General features: G+C 42.4%; 1 protein-coding gene across 6 annotated transcripts in view; it reads left to right on the top strand.

Annotated features, from left to right (window-relative positions):
* dgkb (diacylglycerol kinase, beta) overlaps positions 1-22,377 on the top strand; it is a 679,678-nt gene that overhangs the window by 177,924 nt on the left and 479,377 nt on the right. For all 6 annotated transcript variants that reach the window (XM_078228107.1, XM_078228097.1, XM_078228136.1 and 3 more), the window contains one exon: positions 526-645. In XM_078228107.1, coding sequence (XP_078084233.1) covers positions 526-645 — 120 coding nt within the window. The remainder of the gene's footprint in view (positions 1-525; positions 646-22,377) is intronic.

Genomic DNA, 22,377 nt, shown 5'->3' with positions numbered 1-22,377 from the left:
GAGATTCCTGGGCAGCTATGCTTGATGTGAAGTGCCCCCCACCCCCCACACCCCCCAAGTTGTAAGTCTCTGGCGACAGGCTAGCAACCTGTTCCAGGAAGACATGTTATGGGAACTGATGAAAGTCTTCCTTGTGCACCACTAGATGTGGGAAATAAAACAAACAACATTTTAAATATGGAACAGTGAGCATGTGGCTCAACATCCATTTATTGGATAATTCATCATAAACTGCTATATTTCAAGTCACTTCAATTTTCTGCATATTCCAAACATGTAACAAAAAGTGGGTCTGTGCTACTTCAGACAGACAAACTTTTGATTTGTTGAGGGCAAGTACAGGCATGTGATTGTATATATAACCATAAATGGGAAATGCTTTAAAAGTCAAATTTCAGACATTGTTGTTTTTAAACATCTAAATTCTGGTCCGGACCAAATTTAAACTTTTGGGTTTATGTAGTATTCATGTAAATTCAGCTGTACGCAAGGTTAACTGAAGCCTTTGATTCTCCTCTGTGACAGATTCTTCAGGAGATGATGGAGGAGATAGATTATGACCATGATGGTACAGTGTCCCTGGAAGAATGGATTCAGGGAGGAATGACAACAATCCCACTCCTTGTTCTCTTGGGTCTGGAAACGGTGAGTTTTAAAGTGGCTCCAGAAATTTTCTGATTCTGATGTTGATATTCTTTCGGAAACATTATACATGATGTGGAATTTTCTTTTCCCTCTTCCCCTCTATTGAAGCCACTGACTTTGTGCAGTTCACATGGTGCTGGGAACTCTTTGGTAAGGCCTTGTTCATGGATGAGCCTTTACAGTGAATGCTAACAGGCTTATTAACCATGGGGCACTGTAGCTGAATAGACACTGTTCTTACTGAGATCTATGCTTCCAACAAGGGCCATCAGAGGTTTGCCATTTGCCAAACCAGGGGTTACTGAGGCCAACTGTAGTTCTTCAGTCATTGCTTTTCTTACTGAGATCACCCAATACTGGGATGTACATTTTTGGTTCATTTATTTGCTGACTCGACCTACTTTATTATTCAATATTTTCAGTGTATCTGTATTCCATGAGATTTGAAATGTCAGGTTTAAATCAGTTGAGCACTTTTCTTTTGCCTTCCGTGTTAAGCAACCATAAATTGGGTTACTGTTGGTTAAGTGCAGCTTAGATGTTTTTTTTCTGCTCTGTCCAACAACATCCTGCATTTACAACCTCAGAATTGCCCCTCTCAGTCTTATGTGAAATTTCCATTCCTCTCATTTGCCAAACACCACAACGTGGTTGGCTGACTTAATGGTGAATTGGGGCAGACCTGTGTTGTGGACTTTTGAACACTAGGAGACTGCCTGAAATTATTTCAATTCAGAGCAGTGGGAGGACATTCTTCTCCTGTCAGTCTGGACTGTGCTCTAATTCATTGAACTTCCTATTCCCTCACTTGCAATCAGCAGCAGTAAATTCAAGTTCTTATTTTCCGCCTTTGACATGAGTTTTATTCCCCTTTCTTTGCTAGACCATATTTTTCCTTCCGGAAGGTACATCTTATCAGTATATTTTCAGTCATGATAACATTCAAAATCCATTTTTTCTATGCTATGAGGAATTTTGTTTGTTTTCTTCTCCCTGTTCTGTTTGCTTCAAAAACCCAAATGGTATAAAACTGTTGGCAATGCATTGTTTTGTTTCAACATCGAACAGAATACTTAAAATGAAGGACGTGGTTCAGAAATTTCATTTTTCTCCGAAAATAGGTCTATTTACAATATGTACTGAACACTGATAATGTGTTTACTTTGACTTCTCATTTTCATGGTTATCAAAATAAATACTGCAATTATCTTACAATTCTTACTCATTTTCCACACACAGTTGTGTATCAATGAACTCAAAACTTACTGGTTGTCGGTGGCTAATGTAGAAAAAAGCAGCTAATTTTAAATTGGAACAAATCACTTCCATAAACTTTGTGCCTATACATGCCATTTTCCAATGATAGCGAATTTTAGCCATAAACTAAAACTTGCTCATAAAGGGAAGAATGCTGTTTATATTTATGGCCATAGGCAAGTGTAAACTACAAAATAGTTTTATTTTACAAGAGCTACAGTGGGCCTGTTAAACCAACAGCTCAATCAGTCCTACATAAGAACATAAGAAATAGGAGCAGGAGTAGGCCATCTGGCCCTTCGAGCCTGCCCCGCCATTCAACAAGATCATGGCTGATCTGAAGCGAATCAGTTCCACTTACCCGCCTGCTCCCCATATCCCCTAATTCCCTTATCGATCAGAAAACTATCTACCCGTGATTTAAACATATTCAACGAGGAAGCCTCCACCACTTCAATGGGCAGAGAATTCCAGAGATTCACTACCCTCTGAGAGAAGAAGTTCCCCCTCAACTCTGTTCTGAACCGACCCCCCCTTATTTTGAGGCTGTGCCCTCTAGTTCTGGTTTCCCTTCTAAGTGGAAAGAATCTCTCCACCTCTACCCTATCCAGCCCCTTCATTATCTTATATGTCTCTATAAGATCACCCCTCATCCTTCTAAACTCCAACGAGTACAGACCCAATCTGTTTAATCTCTCCTCATAAGCTACACCCCTCATCTCCGGTATCAACCTGGTGAACCTTCTCTGCACTCCCTCCAAGGCCAATATATCCTTTCGCAAATAAGGGGACCAAAACTGCACACAGTACTCCAGTTGCGGCCTCACCAGTGCTTTGTACAGTTGCAGCAAGACCTCCCTGCTTTTATATTCTATCCCCCTCGCGATAAAGGCCAACATTCCATTCGCCTTCTTGATCACCTGCTGCACCTGCAGACTGAATTTTTGCGATTCGTGCACAAGGACCCCCAGGTCCCTCTGCACAGTCGCACGATGTAATTTTTCTCCATTTAAATAATATTCCAATTTACTATTATTTCTTCCAAAGTGGATAACCTCACATTTGCTAACGTTATATTCCATCTGCCAGATCCTCGCCCACTCGCTCAGCCTATCCAAATCTCTCTGCAGACTTTCCGCGTCCTCCACGCAATTCGCTTTCCCACTCACCTTCGTGTCATCAGCAAACTTGAATACCCTAGATTCAGTCCTCTCCTCCAGATCATCTATGTAAATGGTATACAATTGAGGCCCCAGCACCGATCCCTGCGGCACGCCACTGGTCACCAACTGCCAACCAGAAAAGCACCCATTTATCCCAACTCTCTGCTTCCTGTTAGATAGCCAATCCCCAATCCACGCCAACCTCCATTCTCTGCAGAATACTCCGAACATTACAGTTGGGTGTGAAATTTCGAGGTAATAAACATTTTACTTAATCCATTATACTTGGCAGCTAACTAAAGTTAGTTCTGTACTGGAATTAATTTCCTGTTTGGATGGCTGGGAAAGCTGTTATTGCTCGATGTTGAGATTAACAATCCATCCATAGTTTCAGCTGCTGCAGTGTGAATGGCTGTGCTGTATATGTGGTGTCTGTCTCTTTAAGACAGTACAGCATTAGAGGGTCATTTGACTTGAGGGACCAATGGGAACCGAGAGTAGGTGATCACCCCAGTGAGAGAGTGTTCTCTCTCCAATAGTCTTGCTTCTGGAACCATGCAGTAAGCATGTAAGAACTAGAGATTGGTTCAAGGCAGCTTCATGCTGCAAAAACCTTCAACACCATGGTTTCTCGTTATCAATACATATATTCTTTGTACCTAACAAAGTTTCAGATCTATTGATAATGCCATAACAGCCATTCACTGCCATCAAGAATTGATCTCTTGGGCAGGGGTTCAGTGTGTGTGGGCAATGGCCTGACTTGGATGGTCACAGTTCTGTCATATTCCAAATGTGGAGCAAGTGGCCACATCTTCTCTGGCCTGCCCTCAAGTAATTGAGGGTTCTGCAGATTTTCTGTGCAAGGTCGAAACCTGGGACTTCCCATAAGACATAGGAGTAGAATTAGGTCACTTGGCCCATCGAGTCTGCTCTGCCATTCAATCATGGCTGCTATTTTTCTCATCCCCATTCTCCTGCCTTTTCCCCATAACCTCTGATCTCCTTATGAATCAAGAACCTATCTATCTCTGTCTTAAAGACACTCAATGACCTGGCCTCCACAGACTTCTGCGGCAAAGAGTTCCACAGATTCACCACTCTCTGGCGAAGAAATTCCTCCTCATCTCTGTTTTAAAGGATCGTCCCTTTAGCCTGAGGTTGTGTCCTCTGGTTCTAGTTTTTCCTACTAGTGGAAACAATCTCTCCACATCCACTCTATCCAGGCCTCGCAGTATCCGGTAAGTTTCAATAAGATAACCCCTCATCTTTCTAAACTCCAACGAGTACAGACCCAGAGTCCTCAACCGTTCCTCATACGACAAGCTCATCATTCCAGAGATCATTCTTGTGAACCCTCCTCAGCACATCTTTCCTTAGATTTGGGGCCCAAAACTGCTCACAATACTCCAAATGGGGTCTGACCAGAGCCTTATACAGACTTAGAAGTACATCCTTGCTCTTGTATGCTAGCCCCCTCGCCATGAATGCTAACATTGTATTTGCCTTCCTAACTGCTGACTGAACTTGCCTGTTAACCTTAAGAGAATCTTGAACAATGACTCCCAAGTCCCTTTGTGTTTCTGAGTTCCTAAGCATTTTCCCATTTAGAAAATAGTCAATGCCTCCATTCCTCCTTCCAAAGTGCATAACCTCACACTTTTCCACATTGTATTCCATCTGCCACTTCTTTGCCCATTCTCCTAATCTGTCCAAGTCATTCTGCAGCCCCCCACTTCCTCAATACTACCTGTCCCTCTACATATCTTTGTATCATCTGTAAACGTAGTAACAGTGCCTTCAGTTCCTTCCTCCAAATTGTTAATGTATATTGTGAAAAGTTGTGGTCCCAGCACTGACCCCTGAGGCACACCACTAGTCACCAGCTGCCATCCTGAAAAAGACCCCTTTATCCCCACTCTCTGCCTTCTGCCAATCAGCCAATCCTCTATCCATACCAGGATCTTACCCATTAACACCATGGGCACTTAACTTATTTAACAGTCTCCTATGTGACATCTTGTCAAAGGCCTTCTGGAAATCTAAATAAATCATGTCCACTGGTTCTCCTTTATCCAACTTGCTTGTTACCTTTTTGATTTGATTTGATTTATTATTGTCACATGTATTAACATACAGTGAAAAGTATTGTTTTTTGCGCACCATGCGGACAAAACATACTGTTCATAGAGAAAGAAACGAGAGAGAGTGCAGAATGTAGTGTTACAGTCATAGCTAGGGCGTAGAGACAGATCAACTTAATGCAAGGTAAGTCCATTCAAAAGTCTGACAGCAGCAGGGAAGAAGCTGTTCTTGAGTCGGTTGGTACGTGACCTCAGACTTTTGTATCTTTTTCCCGAAGGAAGAGCGAATGTCCGGGGTGCGTGGGGTCCTTAATTATGCTGGCTGCTTTGCTGGGGCATCGGGAAGTGTAGACAGAGTCAATGGATGGGAGGCTGGTTTGCGTGATAGATTGGGCTACATTCACGACCTTTTGCAGTTCCTTGCGGTCTTGGACAGAGCAGGAGCCACACCAAGCTGTGATACAACCAGAAAGAACTCTAACAGATTTCATAGAAATCATAGAAAGCCTACAGTACAGAAAGAGGCCATTCGGCCCTATTTGTCAGACATGACCTCCCCTTGAAAAAGCCGTGCTGACTCAGTCCTACTTTATCATGCACTTCCAAGCATTCTGCGATCTCATTTTTAATAATGGACTCTAAAATCTTGCCAATGACCGAAGTCAGGCTAACCGGCCTATGATTTCCTATTTGCTGCCTCCCTCCCTTCTTAAACAGTGGTGTTACATTTGCTACTTTCCAGTCCTCTGGTACCCTCCCTGCCTCCAGTGATTCCTCAAAGATCACCACCAATTGCCTCCACAATTTCCTCAGCCTCTCTTTTAGAACGCTGGGGTGTAGTCCATCCGGTCCAGGTGATTTATCCACCTTCAGACCTTTCAGTTTCCCCAGAACCTTCTCCTTAGTGATGACCACTACACTCACCTGTGCCACCTGACTCTCCTGGAGCTCTGGCATCCCACTGGTATCTTCCACTATGAAAACTGATGCAAAGTAACTATTCAGTTCCGCTGCCATTTCTTTGTTTCCTATTATTGCTTCTCCAACCTCATTTTCCAGTGGTCCAATGGCTAATTTTGCGCCTCACTTAACTTTTATATATTGAAAAAAGCTCTTCCTATCTTCTTTTATATTACTAGCTAGCTTACACTCATATTTCATCTTCTCTCCCCTAATTGCTTTTTTAGTTGTCCTCTGCTCACTTTTAAAGGCTTCCCACTAATCCTTGCCACTTTGTATGCTTTTTCTTTTGCTTTTATGCTGTCCTTGACTTCCCTCATCAGCCATGGGTGCCTCGTCCTCCCCTCAGCATGTTTCCTCCTTCTTGGGATTAATTTCTGTTGTGCCTTCCGAATAACGCTCAAAAACTCCTGCCAGTGCTGTTCCACTGTCTTCCCTGCTAGGCCCCCTTTCCAATCAACTCTGGCCAGCTCCTCCCTCATGTCTTTGAAGTTACCTTTATTTAATTGTAATACCGTTACATCTGATTCCGCTTCTCCCTCAAACTGCAGGGTAAATTCTATCATATTGTGGTTACTGCTCCCTAAGGGTTCCTTCACCTTAAGTTCCCTGATCAAGTCTGCCTCATTACACATCATCAAATCCAGAATTGCCTGTTCCCTAGTAGGCTCTGTCACAAGCTGCTCCAAAAAAGCATCTCTTTGACATTCCACAAATTCCTCTTCTTGGGATCCGCTACCTACCTGATTTTCCCAATCCACCTGCATATTGAAGTCCTCCATGATTATTGTAATATTGCTTTTTTTATGTGCCTTTTCTATCTCCTGATTTATTTTCTGCCCCACATCCTGACTACTGCTAGGGGCTGTACATAATTCCCATCAGGGTCTTTTTACTTTTGCGATTCCTCAACTCTACCAAATTTGCTACCAAATAAACCTGTTGGACTTTAACCTGGTGTTGTGAGACTTCTTACTGTGTTCACCCCAGTCCAACGCCGGCATCTCCACATCATCAACTCTACCCACAGAGATTCTATGCCTTCTGATCCTATATCACTTCTTGCTATTGATTTAACTTCATTCCTTACTAACAATGCAACCCCGCCCCCTTTGTCCATCTGCCTGTCCTTCCAACAGGACACACATTCTTGGATGTTTAGATCCCAGCCCTTGCAGCCACATCTCTGTGTTGCCCACAGCATCATATCGGCCAATTTCAATGTGCGCAACAAACTCATTTACCTTGTTCCGTATACTGCGAGCATTTAGGTACAACACCCTGAGTCCTGCATTGACCACCTCCCTTCTCATATTTGTCACCTTTTTTGCTCTGCCTGAGGTAAGATTCCGGCCACCTTCTATACTCTCTGTTCTATTATGTGGTCTGGAAACTTTACTAACCTCTCCTGAGCCCTCAGCTCCATTAACCTGCACTTCTACCCTCTCCTTTAACTTTGATTTTCTAATTCGCCATACAACTGAACACTCTTTCCCCCCACCCCCCCACTATTTAGTTTAAAGCCCTATCGACAGCCCTAGTTCCCGAATCAAGTCAGCTGCCAGGTTGCAGTTGATGATGTGTACAGATAATCAGGGGATGTGCCATCAAGAGGTGGGGTTGTTGCCAGTTTATAGAGCGTGGAATGGTTCCAGTAGGGACTACAGGATTCTAGATTGTTGTTTTGTGGTTCTGTGCCAGGAGCAGCACCAGGCATACCTAAAAATGAGGTGTCAACCTGGTGAAGCTACAAAAGCTTCTTGTGAAGCTACTTGCATGCCAAACGGCAAAAACAGTAAGTGATAGACAGAGCTAAGTGATCTCATAACCATGGATCAGATCTAAGCTCTGCAGTCCTGCCACATCCAGTCGAGAATGGTGGTGGACAATCAAACAACTCATTGGAGGAGGAGGCTCCACAAATATCCCCATCCTCAATGACGAAGGAGCCCAGCACATCAGTGCAAAAGATAAGGCTGAAGTATTTGCAGCAATCTTCAGCCAGAAGTGCCGAGTGGATGATCCATCTCGGCCTCCTCCAGTGGTCCCCAGCATCTCAGATGCCAGTTTCCAGCCAATTCGATTCACTCCACGTGATATCAAGAAATGGTTGGAGGCACTGGATGCTGCAAAGGCAATGGGCCCTGATGATAATCCGGCAATAGTACTGAAGACTTGTGCTCCAGAACTTGCCATTCCCCTAGCCAAGCTCTTCCAGCACAGTTACAACACTGGCATCGACCCAACAATGTGGAAAATTGCCCAGGTATGTCCTGTACACAAAAAGCAGGGCAAATCCAAGCCAGCCAATTACCACCCAATCAGTCTACTCTCGATCATCAGTAAAGTGATGGAAGAGGTCATCAACAGTGCTATCAAGCAGCACCTGCTCAGTAATAACCTGCTCAGTGACGCCCAGTTTGGGTTTCACCAGGGTCACTCAGCTCCTGATCTCATTACAGCCTTGGTTCAAACATAGACGAAAGAGCTGAATTCCAGAGGTGAGGTGAGAGTGACAGCCTTTGACATCAAGGCTGCATTCGACCGAGTGTGGCATCAAGGAGCCCTAGTGAAACTGGAATCAATGGATATCAGTGGGCAAACTCTCCACTGGTTGGAGTCATACCTGGTACATAGGAAGATGGTTGTGGTTGTGGAGGGTCAGTCATCTCAGTCCCAGGACACCTCTGCAGGAGTCCCTCAGGGTAGTGTCCTAGACCCAACAATCTTCAGCTGACCCATCAATGACTTTCCCTCCATCATAAGGTCAGAAGTGGGGATGTTCACCGATGATTGCACAATGTTCAGCACCATTTGCGTCTCCTCAGATACTGAAGCAGTCCATGTTCAAATGGAACAAGATCTGGACAATATCAGGCTTAGGCTGACAAGTGGCAAGTAACATTCGCGTCATACAAACGCCAAATGGTCATACAAATGACCATCACCAATAAGAGACACTCTAACCCTTGACATTCAATGATGTTACCATCACTGAATCCCCCACTGTCGACTTCCTTGGGGTTACCATTGACCAGAAACTCAACTGGACTCACCACATAAACACAGTGGCCACAAGAGCAGGTCAGAGGCTAGGAATACTGTGATGAGTAACTCAACTCCTGACTCCCCAAAGCCTATCCACCATCTACAAGGCACCAGTCATGGGTGTGATACTCCCACTTGCCTGGATGGGTGCAGCTCCAACAACACTCAAGAAGCTTGACACCATCTAGGACAGTCCACTTGATTGGCACCACATCTGCAAACATTCAATCTCTCCACTATTGACGCTCAGTAGCAGCAGTGTGTACTATCTACAGGATGCACTGCAGCAATTCACTAAAGATCCTTACTCAGCACCTTCCAAACCCACGACCACTTCCATCCAGAAGGACAAGGGCAGCAGATAAATGGGAACACCATCACCTGCAAGTTCCCCTCCAAGTCACTCACCATCCTGACTTGGAAATATATCGCCGTTCCTTCACAGTCGCTGGGTCAAAATCCTGGAATTCCCTCTCTAACGGCATTGTGGGTCAACCCACAGAACATGGACTGTAGCGAGTCAAGAAGGCAGCTTGCCATCACTTTCTCAAGGACAACTTGGGATGGGCAATAAATGCTGGCCAGCCAGCAACGCCCATGTCCCACAAATTAAAAATTGTTTTTTTAAGTATTTGATGCTGCCACTGATTGAAGGAGGTCACCTATCATCTCTGGTTAAAAAGTATAAGTACAAAGCATTTGAAAGGTTTTCAGCCAAATTAATGTGCACTGACAGATGGAGAAACTACAATAGGTGAACATTCCCCATCTTTGACATCCTGCATATTGAGAAGGGTATGACTGGTTCTTGCCAAATGTTTTTGCCTCTGCAAAGTAAACATTTTCTCTGTTAATAGGAATTACTCATAACTGGGTGGCTTTGTAGGGAAAGGTGGATGATGCCGAAGCTGTTCAGCCAGGTAGGTTGGATCAAGGAGGTACACGTAAAGGCACTTACCACTGGGATCTGATACTCCTCATCTGGATGTGGTTGCTGATTTTCTGAGGCTCAGGAAGCCTGACTGTCAACAGCTAAAGTTGAAAAGTAGAACAATGAAGCTGGCAGCTTTATGATATCTCATCTACCTCCCAGGAGTGGAATAGTTACTTACACAGCTTCCCATTTCAGTAAAAAATGGAAATGAGTGTACTGGAGGCAGGTTCAGGACCAAAGGAATAGGAGCAGTCCATTTAGCCCATTGAACCTACTCTGCCATTCAGTTAGCTCATGGCAGATTATTTACTTCAATATAATTCTCTATCTCCATATCCCTTAGTCATTGGTCTCTGGAAATCTATGGCGTTCTGTTTTGAACGAAAACCAATGATTGAGCTTTCACAGCACCCTGCAAAGATTCACCACCCTGTGAGCGAAGAAATGCCTCTTCATCTCAGTCTTAAATGGCCTATCCCTTATTCTGAGGCAGTGTCCCTGGTTTTAGACTCACAGCTAGGGGAAACACCTTCTACATCCACCCAGTCATGCTGTGTAAGAATTTCCAAGTGTCATTGAGGTTACCCCTCATTATTTGAAACTCCGGGGAATACGGACCCAGTCTCTCCAATCTCTCCTCATAAAACAACCCTGCCATCGCAGGGATTAATTTGGTGAACCTCCATTGCACTCCCTCTGTGGCAAATAAAACCTTTCTTAGATAATGGGCCCAAAACTGTGCACAATATCCCAGGTGAGGTCTCAGCAAGGTTCTATACAAATGCAGCAGTCAGGTCGGGTATATTATTTTTTAAGAATTTCAAATTTCACCTGACCCAAACCCTCCCATTTTTTAGCTTTAAATTCTCGAAATAATTTAACTAATTGAACAAAGACTAAACCAGCAAATTGGTGTCAAAAAGAACCAGCTCATAGAGTCCCAATCATTTATGTTAACATTGCTGTTAATGTGGTTTACTCCCTTTATGCAGTGAACAGTAAAGCCAAATAAGAAAGCAGCATATTTTGTTGGGGGGAACTCCAGGAAATTCCATTCAGTAAATATTTGTCTTCATTGGTGTTAGCAGTTGCATATAAAATCTCATCACTAAGCACTTCAACAATGTACAGAAAATTGATTGACACAGCTCAAAGACCTGACTTTAACTGTAACCCCCATTTTTAAAAAAATTGGTAAATACTGGGTAAGTATTTATTGAACTCCTGAATTATGCAACAAGCTTAATCTTGCAAATGGTGCTTTTGCAGTTTGACTTAATTCTATGATGAGTACCATTTGTCTGATTATAAATGGCTGCCTATGCTATGCATGGCGGATATAAGTGTTGTGCGGACTATATTAACAAGTAGTATGATTGTACTGGGTGTGGTGAACCATTGTTGGTTCCCACCAGGTAGTGCTGAGCCAGAGTCTGGCCAGTACTATGAGTCTGTATATATGTTACTGTCGGGGTTAGGGTTGGGCTGTTCTACCTGTAATATAGTTCTTATGGTACATCCCAGTCGGGCTCCGCCTCCTGGGAGAGGTATAAAGGTCACTGCTCTGTCTGGGACCCTTTAGTCTGGGATCGTGTATTATATATGGTAGCTCTATTGTTGTAGTCAATAAAAGCCTTTATTTCCCCGAGTACCTCTAGCGTCGTGAGTTATATCGCGCATCACTGGGCATTGACCACTGACTGTCTTAGATTTGTAAGGCATGGCCTCACACCTATGCTTCCAAACACATTGACTGCTTGCTTATGAAGTTGGTGCGGTCTCAAAGCAAAACTGGGCATTTCCGAAAAAATAGGTTGGAAAAATCAGAGAGAAGGGCTAAGGGCAGTATAGAATCATAGAATGCCTACAGTACAGAAGGAGACCATTTGGTCCATCGAGTCTGCACTGACCACAATCCCTCCCAGGCCCTATCCCCATAAACCCATGCAATAACCCTAGCTAGTCCCTCTGACAGTAAGGGGCAATTTAGCATAGCTAATCCACCTAACCTGCAAATCTTTGGACTGTGGGAGTAAACCGGAGCACCCGGAGGAAACCCATGCAGATACAGGGAGAATGTGCAAACTCCACACAGACAGTGGCCCAAGGCTGGAATTGAACCCGGGGCCCTGGCGCTGTGAGCCAGCAGTGCTAAGCATTGTGCCACCGTGCCTCCCCCATGTCTCCCTAGTTTAGGTCACTTCAGTTTAGCTCCCATCATGAATACATTTAAATTAAGTTACAGCTCGCTGTGCTTCAACATGGGATGTTGGCAAATGGTATAACAATGAGCAATTATTGGTTTGGTGTTCTGAAGTGCTTTGTTCACATGGCTTCTAAATTAAAATATTATGATTACGTGAGTCCTGATAGATGATATTTGTCATATTGTTAGCAGATGTCAGTATGTGTGATGATGATTTGATCAAATCAGATTTAATCTCAGTCCTCCAGATCTGTATCCCACCCAAGGGAAATACCAACTATTGTATCCATGTTGTCTTCTGTCACCATACATAATAAGCAGCAAAAGCATTAGAAGCTGTGAGAGTTGTTGAAGCCTTGTGCGTCTGTTCTTACAAGTGGAAGATGATTAATCAATGCAAGCAACTGAGTATCAGAGGGAGAAATCAAAGTGAATGGAAGTGAGGGATTGAAAAAAAAAATCAAGTCACGCCCAAGGCTCCTATTTTATCAGTGTTCTATGCTACTTTGTTCCAATATGATTGATATATTAATATTGGAGGGAATGCAATACTTGACTGAAAATTAGATGATCTAATTGAAGCATCTGGACTTCAGTTAGGATTTCAAATTTTTTGCGATTTGATGGAATTCTCACTTTGGTCAGTAATTCAATTCAATGCAATGAGTTGCTAAGAGCCCCAAATTCCTCTTTTAATGGAACTTATGAGAATCCCTGTTCTGTCTGCATTTGATAGCCTGCTAATGAAAATGTGTGGCCCCGTCGTAACCGTTGGTTTATTTTCTTCTTTGACCACAAATGCATTGCCATTTTGTCCACCAGTGCTCATTTGGATTCAACCAATGACTGGCCAGTGAAATACTTACAAGGATTTGGGCCTTCAGTAAGGAATTGAAGGGGATGGATGGGACTGACTAGACAAAGAGGGGTCTGTGACTGCAAACATTTTTGGAAAGAAGATTGCATTAGTAATGATTTAGAGTGAGAACAATTTTGCACATCCTGATGCCCAGGAAGTATTACTTAAATTTTTTTCTTATTATAGAGTCATAGAGGTTTACAGCATGGAAACAGACCCTTCAGCCCAACTGGTCCATGCTGCCCTTTTTTGACCACTAAGGTAGTCCCAATTGCCCGGGTTTGGCCCATATCCCTCTATACTTATCTTACCCGTGTAACTGTCTAAATGCTTTTTAAAAGACAAAATTGTACCCGCCTCTACTACTACCTCTGGCAGCTTGTTCCAGACACTCACCATCCCCTGTGTGGGGAAAAAAAAATGCCCCTCTGGACCCTTTCTTATCTCTCCCCTTTCTTATCTCTCCCCTTTCACCTTAAACCTATGCTCTCTAGTTTTAGACTCCCCTACCTTTGGAAAAGATGTTAACCCTCCAGCTGATCTATGCCCCTCATTATTTTATAGACCTCAGAGTTGCTTCCAGCCATCTCTTTAAAGGATTGTGATTGTGGCTGTGTTGGTACTGTGTTGTAAGACAGTGTGGTGTATTTTATTTGAAATGACATTTATGCTGAAATATTGTCATATTTTGGTGTAATTGCAAGATCTAAATTAGTCAAACTTTTGCCCATTTTTAAAATCCCTATATTATGCATTTTAGAATGAAATTGCTATTTGATTATGATTATTCCACATAAAAATTAAAGTTTGCCTTACAAGTTGTCCCTTTTAAAATTCATATTCATGGTTTCAGCAGTGAACTTTTCAAAATGTTGAGGTGAAAAGTGTATCCATTTGTATGTATTGAGTAATGAACTGCAAGTGCTTTGTTCATCTGCCCCAGTTTAAAAGAGGCATTCAATTTACATTTAAATCCAGTTTAATTGCACGCACCTAATTACTCAGTTCCAAATCAACCATTTGAACTGTTTTAAATTTGAAATAGCAGATGATATCAAAGTTTATTTTTCAAAAAGAGGGTAAAAGGTAAAAGCATACTTATCAAGATACGCAACCAACATTTTTACACCTTTGGTTCAGGCAATCATCCCAAGTTGAAGTGTATATATTCCTTAGATTCCCCGCTGATAGTGATTTCTCACAAATCCTATCCTCGGGAGCACCATGTACCTCCACAATTATAATTGAACTAGCAAGCAACAAGATGGTTTTCAAAATGCACATTTAGCTCTTGAATTAACATGAACTCATCTGTTAATCTGGTCTTTTGTAATTAGCTGATTGTGGTTACTGGGTTAATTTTATTGAATTTGGCCATTTGCGCATATGGTGCCATGGGGAAGAACAATGGGACATTTCATGATCTTTTTATTTGCGCTCGGACAAGTCTCCATTATTTTTTGTGTACCTGTTTCAGACTGTCAAGGACAGTAGCACCAAGTGTTCTCTGGTTTCCACAGACCGTAGCAGCTCATTTAGAAACATTGATTTGCAGCAAATAATATTTTACACTTCAAGTATTATTTTCCAACTTTTAATAACTACTTGAATGACAATTCTTCAATTATACATCATTGAATCTCACCATTTATTTAATCACCTGTTGCTGACTGCTTGTTATCTCACTAAGTAATACATGTGAAAAGTGCAAAATACAAAATGGCTTCTTCGGCCAATGTTAGTGCAAAATGGACTAACCTTGTTAACATACCACAATGAATATAATGTAAAATTTTCTCTACAGATGGCCAAGTTAAAATAAAATCTACTGTCCAGTTCTGCCTACATCTCCTTGGTTTGAGGGTAAAGTTGCCATAATATTGATTCCTCACCATGCTTTGTTTTATCTTGAACTCTTCAAGGCAAAAGGACTGAACATTGAGTTCAACAACTTCAGAGCATGAACTCTCATCACCCCACCCCCACCTTCACCTTATCTCCATTTATTTTATTTCTTCTTTTCATCTCACTCACCCAGTTTTATCACTTTTTATTATTTTTATTTTTCCACTTCTGAAATCTCGCTCTCCATCTTGTCTCTATATCGCAGAGCCAACATCCACAATCCTCAGGTAATCCTCTAACAATCTGTACCTTTGTTCTGCCATTCACACATTCTGAGCACTTAATGGACCCTTTTGGCACCTTTCTCAGCCTTTATTGTCACCATTTACATTCTCTTTCACCAATTACAACCTCCCCCACCCTCATAGTATAAATCTAGTCTGATTTTCTTTGCTTTCAGCTCTGACAAAGGGTCATCCTGACTCAAAACGTTGGCTCGATTCTCTCTCCACAGATGCTGTCAGACCTGCTGAGTTTCTCCAGCATTTTCTGTTTTGTAAAAGATTTGTTGTCCAGCTCAGGTCAAATGTATATACTTGCAATCTTCTAATGTGTAACAAAGGATGAAAATAATGATGATTGGGAACATCACATGTTAGTGCAAATAGTGTTGAAATGGATGTGAGCCAAGGGGTTTTCTTATGTCAACAATAGTATGTCAGCAGTGGTTTTTCTCCTCTCCTAGTTCCTAGATTTATTTACTCACATCTTTCATTTCCTTGACTGTATAGATCTGATTACACCTCGAATCTCTCAAATTAATAATGGGTTTTAGTCGGCATTATCTTCCGATGTTAGAATTCCATCTTCGTCTACTCATAGTACTTAAATTTGAACTCTGATATTATAGGACAGCTACCTGAGATAGAATGTTTTAAAATTAATATGATTATGCTGCAGTAGTATTGTCATAACCATGACACAACCATTAGAATGCATTGTTTATGCCAACAATTACTCTTGTTTAAAGAAAAGTCAAATTAAATATCTTTATTGCAAAATGTGCTTTGTGCTACGACCACGTGTTCTGTGGACTCATGGCTGGTTCCTGGCTTCTGGTATGCATGACTTATCTTCCCTTTAGACAGACTACATTCTTGACTTGCTTTAAACTGGTTTATTAACACTGTATATAAGCAGGTTTCAGAGTAGATATGTCTCTCCTGTTTTCAGTCTGTTCCATCCTCTTGTGAGAGTCTAGCACATGACTGCTGATGCATCATTGTCTACATTACTCATCAGCATAGCTAATTTATTAGCCCATTACACTACAACTCTCCCCCCCCCCAACAAGTATTCTATCAGCAATATGAAACTATGTTTTAACTATTGCATTTCTGTAACCCTCTTTAATGCTACAGATTCTACCCAATTCCTACTCTTCCCACTCCCCAAATAATTTCTGAGGGATTCAGTATTCTTTGCCCTTAGTCTTGGAGATATCCCAGTGTTCTTCTTTTCCTTGGAGGACATTATCATAAATGAAATGGGACAGTAACTTTGCAGCATTGCTGGTAATTGGAGTCTAGATTTCAGGACTGCTGAATTGTCAGGAGTCATGATTCTTTTCATGAAAGACTGATGCAAGAGAGCACACTGAAGGACATCAAACCTTGGGTTCTCCTTGAAGGAGAAGAGAAGAAACTAGGACACTCTAAGGAATCTTCTGTTTCCTCAATGCACACTGGGGAAAGGCCTGAGAAGACAACTGATGCTCACTGAAGACTCTATAACTATTTAGGACTGAGATGAGGATACATTTTTTCCTTCAAAAGGTAGTGAGCGTATGGAATGCTCTACCACAGAAGGCTGTGGAGACCAAGTCACTGAATGTATTCAAGAAAAGGATTGATTTTTTTAGTTTTGATGGCATCAATGGGTATGGGGAGAAGGCAGGGATATGGCATTGAGATTGATGATCAGCCATGATCATATTGAAGGGCCGAATGGCCTACTCCTAGTTTCTATATTTCTATGTATTGTGATGCTAGTGTACCTTTAAGAGTTTTTTAAAAATTCACTAATGAAAAGTGGAACTTTTTCAAGGAACAAATACTGGGTGTCCTTGATAGGTATGTCCCTGTCAGGCAGGGAGGAAATGGCTGAGTGAGGGAACCATGGTTCACGAAAGAGGTGGACTGTCTTGTGAAAAGGAAGAGGGAAGCTTATGTAGGGATGAGGAAACAAGGTTCAGATGGCTTGATTGAGGGTTACAAGTTAGCAAGGAACGAGCTGAAAAAGGGGCTTAGGAGGGGACATGAGAAGTCCTTGGCGGGTCGGATCAAGGAAAACCCCAAGGCTTTTTACTCTTATGTGAGGAATAAAAGAATGACCAGGGTGAGGTTAGGGCCGGTCAAGGACAGTAGTGGGAACTTGTGTATGGAGTCAGTAGAGATAGGCGAGGTGATGAATGAATACTTTTCTTCAGTGTTCACCAAGGAGAGGGGCCATGTTTTTGAGGAAGAGAAGGTGTTACAGGCTAATAAGCTGAAGGAAATAGATGTTCGGAGGGAGGATGTCCTGGCAGTTTTGAATAAACTGAAGGTCGATAAGTGCCCTGGGCCTGATGAAATATATCCTAGGATTCTTTGGGAGGCAAGGGATGAGATTGCAGAGCCTTTGGCTTTGATCTTTGGGTCCTCGCTGTCCACGGGGATGGTGCCAGAGGACTGGAGAATGGCGAATGTTGTTCCTCTGTTTAAGAAAGGGAATAGAAATGACCCTGGTAATTATAGACCGGTTAGTCTTACTTCGGTGGTTGGTAAGTTGATGGAAAAGGTCCTTAGGGATGGGATTTACGACCATTTAGAAAGATGCGGATTAATCCGGGATAGTCAGCACGGATTCGTGAAGGGCAAGTCGTGCCTCACAAATTTGATTGAATTTTTTGAGGAGGTAACTCAGTGTGTTGATGAAGGTAGGGCAGTTGATGTCATATACATGGATTTTAGTAAGGCGTTTGATAAGGTCCCCCATGGTCGTCTTATGATGAAAGTGAGGAGGTGTGGGATAGAGGGAAAGTTGGCCGGTTGGATAGGTAACTGGCTGTCTGATCGAAGACAGAGGGTGGTGGTGGATGGAAAGTTTTCGGATTGGAGGCAGGTTGCTAGCGGAGTCCCACAGGGATCAGTGCTTGGTCCTCTGCTCTTTGTGATTTTTAATAATGACTTAGAGGAGGGGGCTGAAGGGAGGATCAGTAAATTTGCTGATGACACTAAGATTGGTGGAGTAGTGGATGAGGTGGAGGGCTGTTGTAGGCTGCAAAGAGACATAGATAGGATGCAAAGCTGGGCTGAAAAATGGCAAATGGAGTTTAACCCTGATAAATGTGAGGTGATTCATTTTGGTAGGACTAATTTAAATGTGGATTACAGGGTCAAAGGTAGGGTTCTGAAGACTGTGGAGGAACAGAGATATCTTGGGGTCCATATCCACAGATCTCTAAAGGTTGCCACTCAAGTGGATAGAGCTGTGAAGAAGGCCTATAGTGTGTTAGCTTTTATTAACGGGGTTGGAGTTTAAGAGCTGTGGGGTTATGCTGCAACTGTACAGGACCTTGGTGAGACCACATTTGGAATATTGTGTGCAGTTCTGGTCACCTCACTATAAGAAGGATGTGGAAGCGCTGGAAAGAGTGCAGAGGAGATTTACCAGGATGCTGCCTGGTTTGGAGGGTAGGTCTTATGAGGAAAGGTTGAGGGAGCTAGGGCTGTTCTCTCTGGAGCGGAGGAGGCTGAGGGGAGACTTAATAGAGGTTTATAAAATGATGAAGGGGATAGATAGAGTGAACGTTCAAAGACTATTTCCTCGGGTGGATGGAGCTATTACAAGGGGGCATAACTATAGAGTTCGTGGTGGGAGATACAGGAAGGATATCAGAGGTAGGTTCTTTACGCAGAGAGTGGTTGGGGTGTGGAATGGACTGCCTGCAGTGATAGTAGAGTCAGACATTTTAGGAACATTTAAGCGGTTATTGGATAGGCACATGGAGCACACCAGGATGATAGGGAGTGGGATAGCTTGATCTTGGTTTCAGATAAAGCTCGGCACAACATCGTGGGCCGAAGGGCCTGTTCTGTGCTGTACTGTTCTATGTTCTATGTTCATGCTCACAGCCTTTGGTGATGTCATTGTTGGGAGCAGAAAAAACCTGTGGGCAGTTCAGGTGACAGGAGTTCATTTTCAGTTTGGGAGCTGGAGTGTTAGCATCGAGCTGAAAGAGGAGCCTCTCTCTCCCTGTGGTTTTTTTTCTTTGGAAATTCTGTTGGTTAGCTGAAAGCGAAATGTTGCTTTTATGAAGGGTGAAAATCTACAGTTGTTGGGGGCTGGACCAGAATCTCTCTGGTGTTTTGGAAAACTGTCTTGTCTTCAAACTGTTCTGAATCTCGAGCATTTGACTGCAGAATTCGACTAACGACCTCAATCCCAGTATTATGTGAGCCTTTGTCTATGCTCTGTTAAACCTGTCTAAAGGGTTGTTTATGGAGGTCTGTTTGATTGGGACAGCTTATATATATTCATTAAGGGTTATACATTATTTGGTTTTTTTTGTTTTTGTTTTTAATTGTTAGAAGTTATTGCTAATTTTCTTTTCATGTTAACTATATTCTTAATTAAACTTTGTTTGATAAAAGCTCCCTAGTGGGACATTTGAATCACACCTGAAGTGAAACACATCATGCTTATCCTAGCCAAATTCAAGATGCAAAACTTATGATTCAGGCGGGCTTCAAGAAATACTTTGGAGTTTCTAACCTCAACCATAACAGTATCATTCACTGCTGCATCAAAGAAGAAAGGATACTGAGGATCTGAGATTCCAAGATGACAAGAAGAGAAATGACCAAGTTCTTATCGGCATTTCGGGAAAGGAAGGCGAGATGATTTCCCGAGGACATTTTGGAAAGGATGTACTCTTTCTGTAAGCAGTGGTAAAACTGCTACTTTTCTCCATATGAGAGAGCTCTACTTTGGGCAATGGGAAAAATATTTTAGGATAAGAAGATAAGACAACACCATTTTCTACAATGGGATGAATCTCTAAGATGGCATTAAGGTAAATTCCAAGTAACTGAGCATCCTGGAGAGAACATTTTTGTAGATAAGTTTCCTATACAGGATTTTGAAACTGTGGAAGCTCTGAAGATTTTGCCTCGGCTGTTACTCTAAAGGACAGCTCCAGTGGGATGAAGATTTTCAGCTGGGATTGAAATGTGGGTGTCAGTTGACCTTTAATGCTGGAAATCAGTGTTACAACTCTTTGGCAGTTGTTACAAGTCAGGTTGGATACTTCAACATGTCCTATGAAGCTTGTCTGACCTGTATACGTTGAACTTGGCGAGGAGGAACATGAGAGGTTTCACTTCAGGTGTGTTTCAACTGATCCATGTGGAGCTTTTATCAAAAACAAAGTTTAATTAACAATATTGTTGATATGTATAGTAAGACACTTAGCAAGAACTTTTAACAATTACAAACAAGAAACACAACCACGATAATGTATAACTCTGAAGGAAATATCTTTAATGTGTTCTAACTAAAACCAACATCCAATACACAAAACCCTCCAAATAAACACAATACAGCATAGGTTAATGCCCACTTGTTACAGGAATCCCGCTTCCTGGGTTGAATGCTGAAAATCCCTTGTGAAGAAACTCAGAAGAGATTATAGTCGAATCTATTTCCCAAAACACAGCTTCTTTAAGGCGGAACCAAACAAAAAAATAACAGGGAGTGGGACTGCTTCTTAGCTTGCTGCTAAACTGCTTCCAAAACGAAACTAAAAGCCCAAAGGAAAAAACTCCTTATCACCTGGCTGCCACAAACTAAACTAAAGGCCCCATCACCTGACTCCCACAGTTTAGCTCCACCCCCAATAACATCACAGAAGCTGTAAACTGCATGATTTTAAAAAAAAACTTTCTTAAAAATACACTCATATGACACAGTGTGATCTTCTATGAACTCGAGCCTGGAATCAAGCAGGTTGTTGTTCCTGGAAATCTCTTCATAGATAACCAGCTATATACAAGGTATTGCATTGGTAGCTTCAGTGGAACAAAGATCTGGGCTGGAATGTTACCACCGTTCACGCTGGCAGGATTTTCCCATTCCGCTACAGTGAGCGGAGATTTGACTGGGCACCAAATTCTCTGACCTCACTGCAGTGGGAGCATGGCATGAACGGTCAATAAGATCGCACCCTGGATTCTTCTCAACTGCATGAAACACAGCTTACTGCTCAACAAGAATGACCGAGACTTTATGTAGTGTGTCTAGAGATTCAAACAAGGTAGCTCTAGGACCTCATCCTCCAGTTGATCACTCTGAGCTAAAATGGCTTCTTCCTCATTGTCTTCTTCAGGAAGCAGTCAATTTGGGTCTACAAGGTCTTCTTGCAGATGGCCACTGCCTGCTGCAGTGCCTCTGCATCCGCCATCTCTGGCCTCACTTCCTAAAGAACTGAGAGATAACAATCTTATTATCCGCCTGGGGTCCAGTGGATGGTGTCTCTGTGATGGAAAGGAATTCACTATTGATTGAATTAACCTCTAGCTGCTGTCAGCTGTAAATCCACTGATTCCATATAAAACTTTGGAAATTCTTCTATGGAAGGTATCAAGTTGCCCAGTGCAGTTCCATCATCTGTTTTCCTTCCAGAATACCCAGTAGCATGTCAACATCTCCATTCAAAAAATGATGTGCGTTAATTGTGAGTAACATAGAAGACAATCAACAAGATATCACCCTTTGTGTCAAAGAGGAACAATTGTCCTGCTTTTTATTGGAATGATTACGCTACCTCGACCTTGCAGTTTAAAGTCTGGTGGGTGATATTGGCTGAAACCAGTCCAGATGATATATCAATGCGAGCTCCAGTATCAATTTTAAAGTTGGTGTTAAAGCCTTTAACTTGCACAGTAACTGACCAATGATCTTCATTAAGATTGTTTACCTTCCTTAGAAACTTTAATCTCATCTCAGTTGTGATTTCCAGTTTCTTGGATGGCGTGTATCTCATAAATATTCTCTTGTCTTCTTCCTTGGTTTAAAATTGTTGGATTTGTGGAAGTACTTGATGTCCAGTCTTCCTGCACTGAAAGTTTTCTGCACCCTTGGTTTTGGAGGTGTCTGTCTTGCTTCTTTGCACTGCAATGTAAACTTCTCAAAATGGCTGCTGCTGAGGAGTTTGCGGCCCTTCTGCCCGTTTTGTTGGGCTTGCATGTGGGTGGGGCCACTGCCCAGGGCCTACCCAGCTCACAAAGTCACTAAGAGCCTCAGAGTTGAGATTAATTTTAGCATGGTTTATTTCT

This window comes from Mustelus asterias, chromosome 2 (assembly GCF_964213995.1).
Source record: "Mustelus asterias chromosome 2, sMusAst1.hap1.1, whole genome shotgun sequence".
Lineage (NCBI taxonomy): Eukaryota > Metazoa > Chordata > Chondrichthyes > Carcharhiniformes > Triakidae > Mustelus > Mustelus asterias.
This window is presented reverse-complemented; position numbering and strand designations above follow the sequence as displayed.